This window comes from Acomys minous (genome assembly GCF_964271855.1).
Source record: "Acomys minous genome assembly, chromosome: 5".
Classification (NCBI taxonomy): domain Eukaryota; kingdom Metazoa; phylum Chordata; class Mammalia; order Rodentia; family Muridae; genus Acomys; species Acomys minous.
The window spans coordinates 119943329-119959880 of NC_140494.1; the positions used below are offsets into that span (position 1 = coordinate 119943329).

Sequence of the window (16552 nt, forward strand, 5' to 3'; positions counted from 1 at the left end):
GGCTACACAGAGAAACCCTGTCTCAAAAAACTGAAAAAAAAATCGGAATCCCAGCATGAGGAATACTACTCAGCTATTAAAAACAAGAAATTTCTGAAATTTGTGGTCAAAGGGATTGAACTAGAAATGATCATAATGAGTGAGTTAACCCAGAAGCAGAGAGCCTCAAATGATATATACTCACTTATAACTGGACACTAGCCTAAGGGGCAGGTCCCATGAAAGTCTTCACTTACCAGGAAAGTGGGATAGAGGTGAGGACATCCTATTAGGACTTTAGGTGAGACAAATATAGGAGATGGGAAATGGAAGGATCTAGAGGATCCTAGAAACCTACAAGAAGAACACTATGATGGGCAGATCTGGGCCTAGGGGTTCTGCTCAAACTATGGCACCAACCAAGGATAATACGTGCAGTCATCATCAAACCCCTACCCAGATCTAGCCAAGGGACAGGACATTCTCCACAGTTAAGTGGAGACTGGGGACTGACTTGCACACGAACTCTGGTGCCCCATATTTGGCCATGTTCCCTTGTTGGGGAGGCCTGATGGCACTCAGAGGAAGGATAGCAGACTACCAAGAAGAGACTTGATACCCTAGCATCATATTCAGGGGGAGGAGGCCCCCCTCAGTCACAGTCATAGGGAAGGGGAATGGGGTGAAAGTGGGAGGGAGGGAAGAATGGGAGGATGCATGGGATGGGGTAGCAATTGAGATGTAATATGAATGATTTTATTTTTCAATAAAAAAAGATTTATTTTTTAAAAACCAGAATCCTGGCATGAGGAACCTGGGAGAGATAAGGAGGGAGCCACCAGGTTTATTCCTCATGGTCCTGTCATGAGCTACGTCACAGATTGGGACCAATGCAGTGTCACGTGAACCTGGAGGGTCACAGAGACGAGACGCGGTAAGGACTGTACAGCACTCGTGCAGAATACAAGTGGTAAACCACACTTGGCCTGTGTGGTGTCGCAGTAGAGTTCTGATGACAACGTGTGGGCTGCTCCGCGGCAGCCCCTCCCAATCCCAGTTGCCCGTGACTCATCCATTCCAGGCTTTCAGGTCTATAAATCACCAGGGAGAGCCTCGCTCCACATCTTCCATTCTGCGTTGGTCTTGCTGTGGGGATCATCCCAGCCCAGCGCAGGAACAGAATTTTGCTTTGACGTTTTCTGAAGTTAAAACAAACTGTCTCCAGATTTTGTACCAAGCTGAAGTAACCAAACAAAACCTCCCAGTTTCTGGAGCTGGGGTGTGAGATATAAAAGTGTCCTAGAAGGGACAGGGAATCCAGAAGAAAATTCTCCAGTGTGTTCTGAGGTTTTGTTTTGTTTTGTTTTGCGCTGCAGCTCATTACTGTCATTTTAGTCATATTTTCTTGTTAACAACAACAACAACAACAAAAAAGCAAAACACGCAGGGAAGTCAGAACAAACAAAGTTATATAAATGAATAGTCGCCTGTTACTTTGGGGCATAATTACAAGGAAGAGAAACCCGCTCTAATTAGCTCAAGGCCAGAAGAATAAGAGAACGGAAGCGGCAACCTTTTCTTACGTGTGTCCCTTCCCCATTGTGCTGTGTGTGGAAGATTCTAGTGCACCTTCCTGGGTGGGGCACGTGTTTGCTTCGTGGTTACTGGGTGTGTGTTGTACTGACCCTGGTAGCTAATGAAGCTGCAGTCTGCAGCCGCTTCCTCTACCAGTCCTGGCTACGGCGCTCACAAGCCCTACGTCTACATGTAAACACTGCACAATAGCTGCCTAACCACAGTGTGAGGCTTTACCACTCCAAATTTACAAGAGCCACTGATGGACTCACCTTGGATCAGGTGTCTGTACAGTATCCAAACACCTACCAGCTAGGAAGATGAGGTCCCTTGAGATGCAGCATCGTTGGGGAGGGCACTATGGAAGGTGGCATTATGGGTGGGAGACATTATTTTAGGAGATAAGGTGTGAGAGAAATGCTTAGCACTTAAACTACAATATGCTACCATCGAGAAACCATCAAGCTAATATTTCAGTGTGTTCTTTAACTGGCAGGCTGTAAGGCAGCAACAGAGAGGGGCTTAAAGGTATAGTTGATATACATACAAGTCACCACATAGCCTTGGCTTTCCTTTTGTGTGTGTGATTATGTGTGTGTGCCTGTGTGTGTGTGTGCACAATTGCACATGTGTGTACATGCCCATAAAGGCTAGAAAACAATCTCCTCATGTTTCTCAGGTGCCATCCATCTGTTTCTGTTTGAGGCTGGTCTCTCACTGGCCTGGAACTTTCCAAGCAGACTCGACTGGAAGGTCTTGGGGATTCACCTATTCCTGCTTCTACAGCACTGCGGTCACAAGCACACACCAACACACCCGGCTTTTTCTTTTAAGACTTACTTTTAGGCCAGGCATGGTGGTGCACGCCTTTAATCCCAGCACTCAGGAGGCAGAGGCAGGCAGATCTTTGTGAGTTTGGGGCCAGCCTGGTCTACACAGCAAGTCCAGGACATGCAAGGCTACATAGACAAAACAAACAAACAAAAGACTTATTTTTATTTTTAATTATGTCTGGGGGTGGGGCGTGAGTTGCGCCTATGCCTGCAGTGCCTGAGGACACTGTAAGAGGGTGTCAGACCTCCATGAGTTGGAGTTACAGGACATTGTGAGCCACCTCATGCCCATTTCTGTGCTGGGGAACCTCCTCAATTCCCTGGGAGAGCAATAGAGCCTGCGACCACAGAGCTGTCTCTCCAGGCCCATGCTTGTCTTGTTTTCATGGGTTCTGGCGACTGACCTTAAATCCTCCTGTTTGAAAGGAAAGTAAGTGCTTTGGTAGCTGGGCCATTTCCCCAGGCTGGCCTGGCCTCTTCATTGAGTAAAGTAACACGAGCTTTTTAATCTTGTCATTAAAATCTAACCCTAAGTATCTGATAATGACATAATACTCCATTTTCGGGAATTACCGCAATTGATGAACTGTTGCATATGCATATCATTTCCATAAGTCTACCGCTTTATACCTTTGTGCTTCAAGGAGCAGAATGATGCAACGTAAAGGCAATGGGCCTTCCTTTAGAACAGTGGTTCTCAGCCTTCCTAATGCTGTGCCCCTTTAAGACAGTTCCTCATGTTGGGGTGACAGCCCCAACCATAAAATTATTTTTGTTGCATTGTTTCACAATGATAATTTTGTTACTATTATGAATCAAAAAGCAAATATCTGTTTTTTCCATAGTCTCAGGTGGACCCCTGTGAAAGGGTCGTTCAATGTCCCCAAGGGATCACGACCCTACAGTTTGAGAACCGCTGCTTTAGCAGGTCTGGCCTATAAGCCTGAAGGACTCCCTTCTAGTTCTGCAAATGTAATGACTTATTACCCTGCTGTGCCTTTCATTTCTGATGACTTCCTTAGAGAGACCTGAGCTTGAGGTTTGTTAGACGGTGACTTCTTTATTCCTACAAAGTTTATACCGAAGCGTTCTCTGATCTGCAGTGATTAAGTTGGGGGTCGCTGTAACTCCCATTTGGTCCACACGTTGTGACAGAGGGGAGGTTTTGCCAGTCTGATTCCTTGATTTGGTTGAACGAAGTTTAAAGCGATTCTGAAAGCATGGTCCCCAGACCAGTGACATCGGTGTCACCTCAGATCTCATTGGAAAAGCAGACTCATCAAGCTCTTCTTAGACTTACTGAAGCTGAAACTCAGAACGAGAGCCAGGGAGGGAGGGAGGGAGGGAGGGAGGGATGGAGACAGACAGACAGACAGACAGACAGACAGAGACAGAGAGAATGAGTGTGTGTGTGTGTGTGTGTGTGTGTGTGTGTGTGTGTGTACAGAAGTTAACGTCAGCTATCTTTCCCGTTTTGTGTAACAGTCTCTGGGCTTTGCCTGGGGCTTCCTGATTCAGTTAGGCTGACTGCGCAGGGACCTTGCCTGACTTAGCCTCCCCAGTACTGCTGTTACAGGCAATCGCCTGCGCATTCACATTTCCTTTCAGTACTGGGGATCAAACTCAAGTCCTTGTACTTTCAGAACAAGCAACTTGCTGACTGAGCCGTCTTTCCAGGCACAGGATTTGAGCTTAGGAAGCCGTCTGGATCGCGTTTAAGTTTGAGAGCCAGTTGGAGGCACTGACGAGTCCTCGCCAACCCCTCAGGAGTGTTCGCCACTTGCCTTTAAATGCCCACATCCCATTTCCTGGGCCCTGGCCATTTATAAGGGGTGGCGTGATGTGGCACAGAGGGAGTGAGTCGTGGTTGAGAGATTGCTGCCCTGGGTGAGTCCCTAGTGGGTATGTGAACAAACACATGTGATAATGACTCGTAACACTGTTGTCTCTTATTGTCAGGGTGAAAATGTCTCTGTATCACTTAGCCCAAATATGACACTGGAAGGAAATTGTAAGTTAAGTTATACCAGATGTTCCATGGTTATGCAAGAATGTGGAGCACAACATGTTTTCCTTAGTGGATAAAAACACACTGTAAGTTTTCTTTAGCACTGTGGCTAGGAGCTTACAAAATGGAGTAGTCTGATCACCCTTCAGGCCCTTAGCAGCCCTCCCTTCCCCCAAGGCAAAGGACAAACAAGCCAAAGAGAAGGGAGAAGAACACAATGCTCTCAAGGCCACAGCTGGGAACGGACAGGGCTGCAACATCTGGGATGCAGGAAACAGAGATGACATTGTGAAGTAGAGGAGCACATGCGGCCACTTCTGCTTCAGACTGCTTTGTTCAGAACGACTCCAGAAGCCATGGCCTGTGCTAGCCTCAAAATAACCCAGATGGCAGCTACAGTGGAGAAAATTAGGGGGGGGGGAGTTGTTTCCAGTTCTCTTCAAAGAGCATAGCAGACACGAATCTCTCCTTCACCTGGATTTAATGATGTCCCCACTTCTGAGATGTGTCACGCCATTGTCTCATGGCTTCTTCAGAAGAACGCTCCACGGTGTCATTGGACAGGTGACAACTGGATGTTGGCTAACACCATTACAAATCTCCATTGTGCCAATTCCAGCCACACAATCTTTAGCAAGTGAGGTGGGGCCATCCTGATTGGATAAAGAAGTGCCTAGATCAGAGATTCTCAACCTGTGGGTCGTGACATATCAGATGGATGGCATATCACATGCTTATATTATGGCATATCAGATGTTTACACTATGACTTGTGGCAGTGTTTCATGAAGAAACAATGAAAATAATTTTATGGCTGGAGGTCAGCACAACACGAAGAACTGTGTTAAAGGGTCACAGCGTTAGGAAGGTCGAGAACCACCGAGCTAAATTAATAAAGCACACATCAGAGTATGTCTGTGAGGACATTTCCAGAGAAAATTAATGTGTCCTTAATGAGGGTGGCACCATCCAGTAGTCTAGAGGGCCAAACAGAATGGAAGAGGAGGAGGAGGAAGAAGAGAAAAAGGGGGAGGAGCAAAAGAGGAGCAAGGGGAGAAAGAGGGAGTGGAGATGGGGGTGGGGTGGGGGGGTTGGAGGGGGTGGGGTGGGGGGGTTGGAGGGGGTGGGGTGGGGGGGTTGGAGGGGGTGGGGTGGGGGGGTTGGAGGGGGTGGGGTGGGGGGGTTGGAGGGGGTGGGGAGGAGGGAGAGGAGACACACTGGTGTCTATTCTCCTTCTCTCTCTCTCTCTCTCTCTCTCTCTCTCTCTCTCTCTCTCTCTCTCTCTCTCTCTCTCGTGTTCACTCTCACTCTGATCCCTGGCCGAGGTGGGCTGCTCAGAGCTGCCCTACCCTCCTGCCATGAAGAACTGGAGCCTTAAAAACCACAACCCAAGCAAACCTTTCCTCTCTTACACTGTGTTGTTTAAATACTTTGTCACAGACAAAAAAAAACCACGCGGCACTCAGATCTGCTGAGCTTCAGTTTCCTAACAAGATCTTACTGGGACAGCTGCAGGGAGGAACGGAGGCCACATTTAATGGCCATTTCCATCTTCTTCCCTGAAGTGCTCCAGTGTCATTTCAGTACCTCAGCTCCCTACCTACTTGGGGCGGGGGACAACACCACTGAACTGATATTCAGAAAGATCAAACAAATCCCATCGTGCTTTGGGGCATTCCTCCACCGTGAGGAAGCGCTTGTCTAAGCGTTCTTGTCTTACTTTGATACCTCACTGTACTCCTTACAGCCTCGCTAACGGAGAGCTGAAACGAGGATTGCCTTCACAAAGTCAGGCCTTTGTGACTGGGCCTGTATCCCGGCTGGACCGTCCTCTGGAGGCAGGAGAGAGGAAGCGGAGAGCAGACTCTGAGATGGAGTAGCCTGCTCTTGGTACTTCAAAATCCAGCCTAGATCAGTCACCAGCTGAACATCACAGTTCCTTAAGCTTATCACCAAAGCCCCAGGCCAGGTTTCCTGCAGGTCAGACTTGGCCTTGAGTTGACCTGTTCAGACCAACTCTGTCATCTTCCTTCTCAATCTAAACATCTCCTCATCCTCTGAAACCAATCGTCCAAAGAGCTTGAGGGCAAATGAGGAGGCGCTTGCTTTTTTGGAGTCTGTCTTCACAAGTTTTAGGTCCTTCCCTCCAACCCTTCTCAGCTGGTCACGTTATAATCTGTTCTGGTTAGCTTTCACCAGCAACTTGACACAACCTTTCGATTGAAGAATTGCCTAGATCAGGTTGGCAATGCGGACAACTCTGTGAGGGGTATTTTCTTGATTATTAATTTATGTAGGACAATCCAGCCCACTGTGGGAGGCACCATTCCTTAAGTCCTGGGATATATACAAAAGCCACTTGCACTGCCTGCTATTGGCCAGCAGGTAGGATTCTCCATGGGCCATGCCATACTTCTTAGGCTGTGGAGTGAATTCCTCGGTCAGAGGCAATGCTCTGTGGAATAGCAAGCATGCTCACTTTCAATTTCTCGCCTTGAGTTCCTGCCTTGACTTACCTCAATGATGGACCATATACACTGGCATTGTAAACAGAAATAAGTTCTTTCATGCCCTGAATTGCTCTTGGTGGTCCAGGCATTTCTCACAGCATCAGAAAGGAGACTAGAACACCAGCCAGGCTCCTAGGCACTGCCCAGGGATCTGTGGCCATCCCTGTTACAAGTGCTCAAGTTTAACTAACTAATTACTTGGCCCCACCCTCTCTGTTAGACAACTGCCTATCCACTGAGCCTTTCTGATATTGCACTGGGCACAGTTGTGTCCACAGGCACCCGGGAGGTGCCAAAGCTGTGTGGCATTGTTCCCTGCATCAGCTGAGGATGCTCATCCATGTGTAAGCTCAGTTGCTGGAGTTCCAAAGTCATGGCCTTTCTGTTAAGTACATTTGTAAAGGTTATAGAGAAACAGCACTTTCCGTTTTGATGTAGTCTCCTCCGGCTCCAATGGGACTCACATCTACAACCACCAGCTGTAAACAACAAGAGCCTGGCCGGGCCCTCAGGCAAACAAGCACATGTCAGACACTGATCTGAGCCCCAAATCATTCATCCTTTCTGACAGTAGAGGCTTTGTTAGGGGGTCAGGCTGTGGTGCCTGCCTCCCACAGCCCTGGGATGAGTATTCAGTGTCTCTGCTGGAGTTTTCAGAATCTGCTTATTGGTTCCCTGGAGATGCCAGATCCATGTAGACTTTAGCCAAGGTCACCGTTTGGATTCCTCCTGTCATTTGCAGTTTTGGGTTGTTTCTACTGCACTAGAGTACTTGAAGAAGGGATGGGATTTTTTAATTTCAATTACATTTAATTCCCCCTTCCCCCCTCTCTCTGTATGTGTGTGTGTGCTGTGTGTGTGTGTGTATGTATGTGTGTGTGTGCTGTGTGTGTGTATGTGTGTGTGCTGTGTGTGCTGTGTGTGTGTGTGTGTGCTGTGTGTGTGTATGTGTGTGTGTGCTGTGTGTGCTGTGTGTGTGTGTGTGTGTGTGTGTGTGTGTGCTGTGTGTGTGTGTCCATGTCATAGCAGGTGTGTAGAAATCAGAAGCTTACTCATGGGAGTCAGTTCTCTCTGTCTGCCACATGGGTCCCAGGATCTAGCTCAGGTCTTCAGGCTTAGAGGCACGTGCCTTTATTTGCCTAGCCATGTTATCGGCCAGGGATGGAATTTTTATTTGGTCCTGTAATTTCTCAAAGGTGATGTAATACACTTGAGAAATTCATTCTGGAATGTCCCAATGTCTCAGCAAACTCTAAGAAGACCCTGGGCTTGAATTTATTCTAGTTAGTGGCATTTTGTAGTATGGGGAACCAATAGTTAAATACCAGATGTGTAGAAAATGTGGGCATGAAATCCCTGGCTGGCACAGATGTTCTTAACTTGTCTGTACGTAGAATCACTTGGGGAACTTGGAAAGCCTGGGCAGATGTGTGATGCCTGAAGCTCACCCCAAGAGTCTAACTGAACAGAGTATTCAAAATATTTTAAATTTCCCAGGTGATTCTAATGTCCAGTCAGAGCCATGGATTTTTGACCTATCAAAGCCCTATCCTGATCAAGGCAGAACATTGACCTTTGTATGTTTTCATAGCGATTGGTGGGCCAAAGATGGCATCTCCTTTCTGACTAAAGTGGACAGCTGTTTCTCTTTATCTGTGTGGTCCAGGTTTGTACGTGCTCTTCAGGCTTCCCCTCAGTGAAAGAGTGAATTCCTTTGCCTAGGTGTTCACCCCTGCACCTATAGACTTCATTTACTGGCTTTGTCAACCAGTCCTTAACTTGCAGTCAGAGTCTGAAAATATGCTCTGACGTATTGATAAACAGTACAGTTCTATGCTGTAACAGTGGCTTTTCTCAGTGCTGGGACAAAATACCCAACAGCACAACTTGATGGGAAGGAACTTCTTTTGGTTCATGATTGGAAGGGATATAGTCTGTTGTGGTGACACGGCAAGGTGGCATGTATGGGTCAATTCCAGAACAGCCACCGACAGGGTAGTCAAGAGACACAGGGGCTTCCTATGACTCATGATGCCCCTCACCTCCAGAAACTGTCTTCTTCTAGTTAAACCTGTATCCCACATCCTCCCCCAAATAGTGCAAACAACTGGGGATAACATGTTCACTCAATCATACGGGGAGATGTTATATACAAACCATAACACACACACCCTAGGGAACACCTGCTTTAGTAGAAATGTGCTGTTTACATTTTGACATTTATTTAGTGGAGGAGGGTACACATGTGACATGGCATGCATACAGGGTCAATTCATTTATTCCACCTTGTAGATTCTGGGGGATCTGGGAGATCCAACCCAGGCCATCACGAGGCGTGGCAGCAAACACCCTTACCCACCAAGCCAGCTCATTGGTCCCAATGTGTTATTTTTTTAAATGATGGGACAATGCTTTTTTTTTTTTTGGAAGATTCCTCCAACGGGTGACAGTGACCAAAGGCCTTGCAGAAGCTACAGCCATCTCTGCCACTTGCAACAGGGACTGGAATTCCATTGATTACACTGATAATGCGATTCTTATAAAAGGGATGGGGGAAATAAAGACCCTCGTCCATCTCGGGAACTTAGTTGCTTGTTCTAGCAGAAGAACCATATTATTCCTTTTGGAATCCTGCATCATTCTTATCATACCCTGTTCATACTTTAGGCATACAATAAATTGTTAGATTATTACATTTCTTAAAATCCATATTTTAGAAGATGGGAAACCAGTATCTGATTTGTTGAGCAGCTACTATATCCTGGGGCCTAAGCTAGGCGCTTCCTTGCTGTACTATTCAGCTTTAGTACTAATCTTATACCTTAGTATTAGAATTAATACTAGGTGTTGTCTAAGACGTGATCAAAGCTGTTGTAAGAAAGATACCCCAAATGCAGTGGATTAAATAAGGTATGAATTTCATCTCTTCTTTCCCAAATCATGGCTCTGGTTACAACACACAGATAAGTCCAGAGGTTTCTTTTAGCTCAAGGGGTTTCCATCTCTGCCCCTGACATGGCTTTTCTAGACAATGGGTGGAGGGAAATGTTTGGGAAAGCATATCTACATCTCCAGGGATGACAAAACAAACAAACAAACAAAAACAAACAAACAACAACAACAACAAACCAAACTGTATTGACCAGAAGTTAGCCAGGTGGCTACACCAATATGCAAAGCAGTTGGAGGGATAAAACTGATAACGAGTTGGCCATGTATCTATCTAAAATTGGAGTTGGGTATAATTAGATAAAAGAGACCAGATATTGGTTAACAGTTCGCATTAGAACTGCTGAGAATAAGTGGCTTTAAGTGCCCAGCCCTAACGGGACACCTCTATCAACCCCTTCATGGCTCAGGGGACATCTTGGAGGAGGGAGTGAAAAGGATACGTGGGCCAGAGACTGGAGACGAGTGCTGCTGTGGAACGCTGTCCTCTGGCCATGCCACGCCGTGCCACTCATGAACTCCCCACAGCTATGGTTGCCTTCACAACACCCACACAAAAGTCAAGCCAGGTGAGGCAGCCAGCATTCCAGCAGGCAGCACTAATTGGACTCAGTGGATTGGGGTGGGGTCAGGGGGCTACACGACACACACACACACACAAAGGTGAGAGGGTTCTTGTTGGAGGTGTCTGGAAGGAGTAGGAAAGGGCATGTGGGTGTGGTCAAGATACATTACATACAGACATGAAATTGACAAAGAGTAAGTAAAATATTTTCCTAACACAAAAAAGAAACCTCACAGCTATTTATAAGTATCTCAGTCCTTATTGAAGTTGGGAATAAACTACAGGAAGGTGCTGGGTATTAGCTCAGAGAAATCCTTCACTTTGCCAGTGAATTTGCAATCAGGTTGACTCTGAGTGGCTGACTTAACTTGTAACAGTTTGGTAATTATCCCAAAATAGCAAAAACCAGAACCGTAATGTATTGTTTGTTTTGTTTGGTTTGGTTTTTGAGACAGGGCTTCTCTGTAACAACCCTGGCTATCCTGCAGAACAGGATGGCCTTGACCTCACAGAGATCCACCTGCCTCTGCCTCCCAAGTGCTGGGATTAAAGGTGTTTGCCACCACCACCTGACCAGAACCATAATTTCTTAGTTTACTATGGAAGGAGATGAAGACAAAGAAGTGGGAATGTTTGTGCACGCAATTCCAGCTAAGGGTTCCCTAGTGTAGCTGTATTTGGAAAGCCACACCCCCTACCATGTACTAAGCATCTCCCTGCTTGGTTGTGAGCTAGACATTTTCAACAAATCATCTCATTCTAATCTATATGTCTAGCTCCATTTGATAAAGATCATTCAGGCTATTTTACAGGCAAGAAAACTGAAACAGAGAGATAATGGAGCTAAGAATTGATTAGGCTAGCATCTGTCTGAGCCAGGCCTGTTTGATACCACGGTGGAGGCTTTTTCTTACTACACTGCTGCTCATGAGCTCACTCACAAAGTAAGCTTCAGGGGCTGGGCAGGTGGCTCTGTTGAGAAGGTGCTTGCTGGACAGGCATGAGGACCTGTGTTCAGTCCCCCAGTGTGCCTGTGATAAAGCCTGACCTTGGTGCCCTGTGCTGTGGAGGCAGGGCTTCCAGCCAGCCAGCCTAGTTCTATTGGTAAGCCCTAGGCCAGTGAGAGATCCTGCCTCAAAAGAAACTAACCAACAGCAAACAAATATAAAACAAGATGGACAGCTCCTGAGGAGCAACACCCAAGGTAACATGGAGCCTTTACACACATGTGCACCTGTCCATATAAACATGTACACATGTACACAAATAATGATAAAGCTACATTTCAAGGCATCTGTGATGGTGCTTTGTGAATTTGATGCATTCTTCTTATTATAATCTGCATCTCCAGGGATTCATTTCTTATGCCTCAGTCATTTTGCCAAACTGAGTGTGGTCCAGGGTCTGGTATCTGGCACGTGCCTAAACAAACGATAAATCGAGTCCATAAAAATACCCTCAGATCTCTGAGTGAGTTCTCTTTAACACCTAGCCATCCCAATTTTGCTGCATTCACATCTTATTCCTTGGTCCTTCACCCTTGGTTTACAACTCTCCTGCCAGATGCCATGAAAATATTTTTAACTGATTAAAAAAAAAACAGCAGGCTTTTATGTACTGGGAAGGACCTTGCAGGGCTGAGTTTTGGTCCTTCACTTGCCTATTCTGTGTTATCCTCCGGAGGCAATGAGAAGGCTATCTCCACTCCGAGTTTGTTATTCATACAAACCTCTAAGATGAATACTTCTTCATTGCTACTGGGAGTGAAAATTTGTACAGCCACTATGGAAATCAATACAGTAGTTCCTCAGAAAATTGGGACTTGATCTACTTCAAGACACAGCTATGTCACTTTTGGGCATATACCCAAAGGATACTTGGGCATATATTCCCAAGGACACTTACTCAATTATGTTCATAGCAGCTTTATTCATAGCCAGAAACTGGAAACAACCTAGATGATCCTCAGCAACAACAAGAGTGAAAATTGTGATGATTTATATAATGAAGTATTGCTCAGCTATTAAAATCAATGGTACCAAATGGATAAATGGTCAATCTGAGTGAGGTAACCCAGACCCAGAAAGACAAATGTGGCATGTACTCACTTATAAGCGGATATTAGTGTAAAGTAAAGGACTAAGCTACAATCCACAGACCCAGAGAGGCTAAGTAACAAGGAGGGCTCAAAGGGAGGGGGGACGACACATAGGTCTCCCTCGGAAGAGGAAATAGAATAGATTTTGCAGGTGGGCTGGGGGCGGTGGGGATGGGAACAGAGTGGATCTGGTGAAAGGTGGGAAGGACAACTGGAATTGGGGGATACCTGGGGGGCCAATATAGAACCTCAGTGCAGTGGAAACCCCCTGGAATCTATGAAAGTGACCCTAGTCAAGTGTCCTAGTAATAGAGAATGTGGAGCCTGGGCTGGCCACCGTCTATAACCAGGCAAGGCTTCCAACAGTAAGACTGGGACACAAAGCCCCCCGCCTTCCATTTGTCCTGCCTGCAAGATGTGCTGGGGTAGTGATGGTGCAGGAATTATGGAAGTGGCCTACCAATGACTGGTCCAACTTGAGGCCCACGCTCTGAGAGGGAGCCCACTACCAACACTGCAGGACAGCCCAGAGACCCAGAATAGAACCAAACACAATGGGGGGGGGGGAAGCCAATGAAATGATTCCTAAGGATGTCCTGTTACACTCATAGATTAGTGCCTAGTCCAATTGTCACCAAAGAGGTCATCTCCAGCAACTGATGGGAACAGATGCGGAGGCCTCCAAACACTAGGTGGAGCCAGGGGAGCTGTGAAGAAGAAAGGGGAGGATTGTAGGACCCTGAGGCTTCACCTTGAGAACACAGCCCACAGAATCAGCTAAGTAGGGCTCACGGTGGTTCACAGAGACTGAAGGAACAACACCAGCCCTGTCCTATGCATATATGTTATGGTTATGGAGCTTGATATTCTTGTGGGATTCCTAACAGCGAGACCACGTGGGCTGTCTCTAACTCTTTTTGCCTGAGTTTGGGACCCTTTTCCTCCTACTGGGTTGCCTTATCCAGGGCTCTTAAGTGCTGGGTCATCTCTTCAGCTTTGGGAAGAATATTTTGACTATCTGCCTCTTTGTCAGAGTAGCTCATTTTCCAGAAACTGTGAGCAGAATGTCTAGTGTAGAGAAAGACACCTCCAGGGGCCTTCTCTTCTTTCTTTTACTCCAGGGCTTTTTATCAGAAGAGATCTGACATGGGGTAATGTTGTGTGTGGGGGGTGGGGGGGTGGGGAGGATGCTCAGGCCTTTAATCCCTGCTCTTGAGAGGCAGAGGCAGGCAGATGTCTGTGAATTCACTCTGTAGCCAACCAGGCCTACACAGTGAGACTCTATCTTAATGAAGGAAGTTAAAATAAAATAGACCTTACAATGGAACACAGATGTAGTCAAACCTCCAAAAGAGGGATCATGAGAGTGAGGATATAGTTCAAAGATAGAGCGATTGTCCTGAGCCTCTGGGCTCCATTACTAGCCTTGAAGGGGGGAGGGACTTCCTTTCTGGGACATTAGGTCTCTCCTGGCCCCAGCCCAGTTACCAGGGCTCAACGCATGGTCCCCTTTTACCGGGACACTGCCTTCCAAAAAAACAAAAACAAAAACAAACAAACAAACAAACAAAAAACGGGATTCCTGAGTATCTCTGCCTTGGAGTCCTGCAACAAAGCAAACAAACACGCGGGCCAAAGGATCTGTTCTTTGGTGTCCTGATGTGGCTATTGTGATAAATGAACTTCGTGAATGCAAATTCAGGTCTTATCATCTCCCGGGTTTCTGGGTATTAAGGCAGCTGAGATGGAACTCATCTTAAAGCTAACTGTGAATGTTTGGCTGGGCTTTAGAGCATAGTGGCATTTAAATAGTCCCTTTAGTCACCCAATAAACACCTGAGTGTCTCAACACCATCTCAATCCAACAGTGGGTTTTGAAACTTAGGATGTTCTAGCATCTCTGGGAGCTCCTTAAGATGCAAATCCCGATTCAGGCACAGAGCCTGACAATTTGGTGTTAGAACAACTGCCCCGTGTGTCTGGTGCTGTTTAGGAGACAGGACACGGGAGAGATGAAGCTCTAGGCATCCTAACACTCACCCTAACCTTAAGTTGGCTATGCTAGAGGAACTAACTGTAAACATTGTGTTTTCCCTCACGTTGGCCAGTATGTCAGGGACACAAACCTGGGAGCTGTTGACTTGTGCCTGGCGCGGCTAGTCCAGCCCAGAGCCAGAGCGCGGCAGGGAGGAGGAAGCTGTGGGGCTGGGGCATCACCAGACAGGGACGCAGGGAGGGACCTGGTCTGGGATTTACCCCGGGACAGGCCTGTGAGCACGGGTAAGTCGTCCCTGCGCGAGCGCTCAGGGCGGTGCCCGCGGCGCGGCGCGGCGTGGGGCGGATCGCGACCCCCCGTCCCTCCCCGGGGCCGAGTCGCCGCCGCGCGCGCGCCACCCACGCGCGATCGTCGCTATCACGGGCTCCGGCCTCACAGCACAGGGACCTTGCCAGCCATGGCCCAGCTAGGCGACCAGACTCTGCCCGGGCCCGAGACCACAGTGCAGATCCGTGTCGCTATCCAGGAGGCCGAGGACGTGGAGGATCTGGAGGAGGACGATGAAAGGACCTCGGCGCGGGCAGCGGGGGACCCAGCCCGGTACCTCAGTCCTGGCTGGGGCAGCGCCAGCGAGGAGGAGCCAAGCCGCGGACACAGGTAGGCGCGGTGGCGTGGGCCTGGCGGGGGTACCCGTGGCTCTGGTGCGCGACAACTCGCCAGGAGAGAGGGGTTGACTCAGCCCGCCACGGAGGCTGCAGGCTGAGTCAGAACCCGCTTTTGGGGGGCACTCTGCGCCCTAACCCTCAGCAGGTTTTGATTCTTGATTGACAAGGCTTCTGAGGTTGGGGGCGGGGATCTGAGGGACCTGGACTTGGGGCGGGGGGTGATTTGGGATGCAAAATGGGTGATCTGCATGGGCCATCCTCGCCATCCCTACTTCTGAAGGAGACGCCCCTTTCGGTAGAAGCACCCCACTAGACACTTGACCTAGCCTGGAGTTCCTCTTGATGCTCAGCCTCCTCTTTCTGCAGATGACAGTGGTCCTATAAAAAATCTTCTTCTTCACCATCTCATCATCATCATCACTTCCTCTGCTCATCAATCCAGTGGCTTCACTTGGCCTCTGGTGGGCGCAGGCCAGGCACAGCTGACACACGCTGATGGGGGCATCCAAGAAGGGGTGATTTCCTGGTGGGGAGAGCTCTCTTCCCCTCAGTATGAGATGGCTGAGAGCTTTGCTGCTTTGCCTCCCTCAGCCTGGGGATTCCTGTGTCTGCCCGTCTGCTTGCCTGCCTTCTGTGTCTGGGGCTCACTGACGAGTGGCTTGTAGTTGGTATAGCACTGGTCTGACCTTGCCCCTGGGCCGTGAGCTTTCTTCTGGGCCAGACAATCATCACTAATGTTTAGGCCCTTCACAATCATGGTTTCCTTATTGCGGTTAAAGAGATATCCCATATGGAGCTGATGAGAAAATGACATTGGCACTAGCAAATTCCAGGGGATGCCAAGAGGCCTTTGGTAAGAGCCCTCCTTCGAGATGCTGTACATGGGCTGTCAGCTATGACGACTTTGTGGAAGTGCCTTCTCTATGCCTGAGAGGAAGGCTCAATTCCAGCATGGAAGCATATTGGGGCCAAAGCCAGGGGCAGGGGGCTGCCTCACCTCCGGTTAAAAGAGACTAGCCCCTGGTGAAAGGAGTCAGGAACGCAGAATTTCAGGCCAGATCAGCAGAGGCAGCTGTTATAGGGGCAAAGGCCGGTCTCACAGTTGAGGGCAGGAATGTCAGTGTCCCAGCTTTATATGTACAAAAAGCTCTCTCTATGCCCAGGATAAAAATGACGAGTATGTGAAAACAGCCACCGAACCATAGAATTCCAGAGGTCATGCAACATACCTGCATGCTGCTTTCCGTATGCCTTTGTGTCTACAGCAAAAACCCCGCTCCCTCCCAAACAGCCAAAGTGAAGGCCCCACTTATTTCTTGGTACTAGGAAGATTCTCTCTGGAGTCCTAGGAGGAACTGATCCCTGGGACCTTTTT

General features: G+C 48.0%; 1 protein-coding gene across 2 annotated transcripts in view; it reads left to right on the forward strand.

Moving 5' to 3' along the window:
* Positions 1–14323: 14323 nt before the first annotated feature.
* The window catches only part of LARP6 (La ribonucleoprotein 6, translational regulator), a 21083-nt gene continuing 18854 nt past the window's right edge, over positions 14324–16552 (forward strand). Inside the window, exon 1 of one of the 2 annotated variants that reach the window (XM_084783958.1) lies at positions 14324–15169. In XM_084783958.1, coding sequence (XP_084640084.1) covers positions 14970–15169 — 200 coding nt within the window. In that variant the 5' untranslated portion in view covers positions 14324–14969. The remainder of the gene's footprint in view (positions 15170–16552) is intronic. The other variant, XM_084783957.1, reaches the window with a different exon arrangement.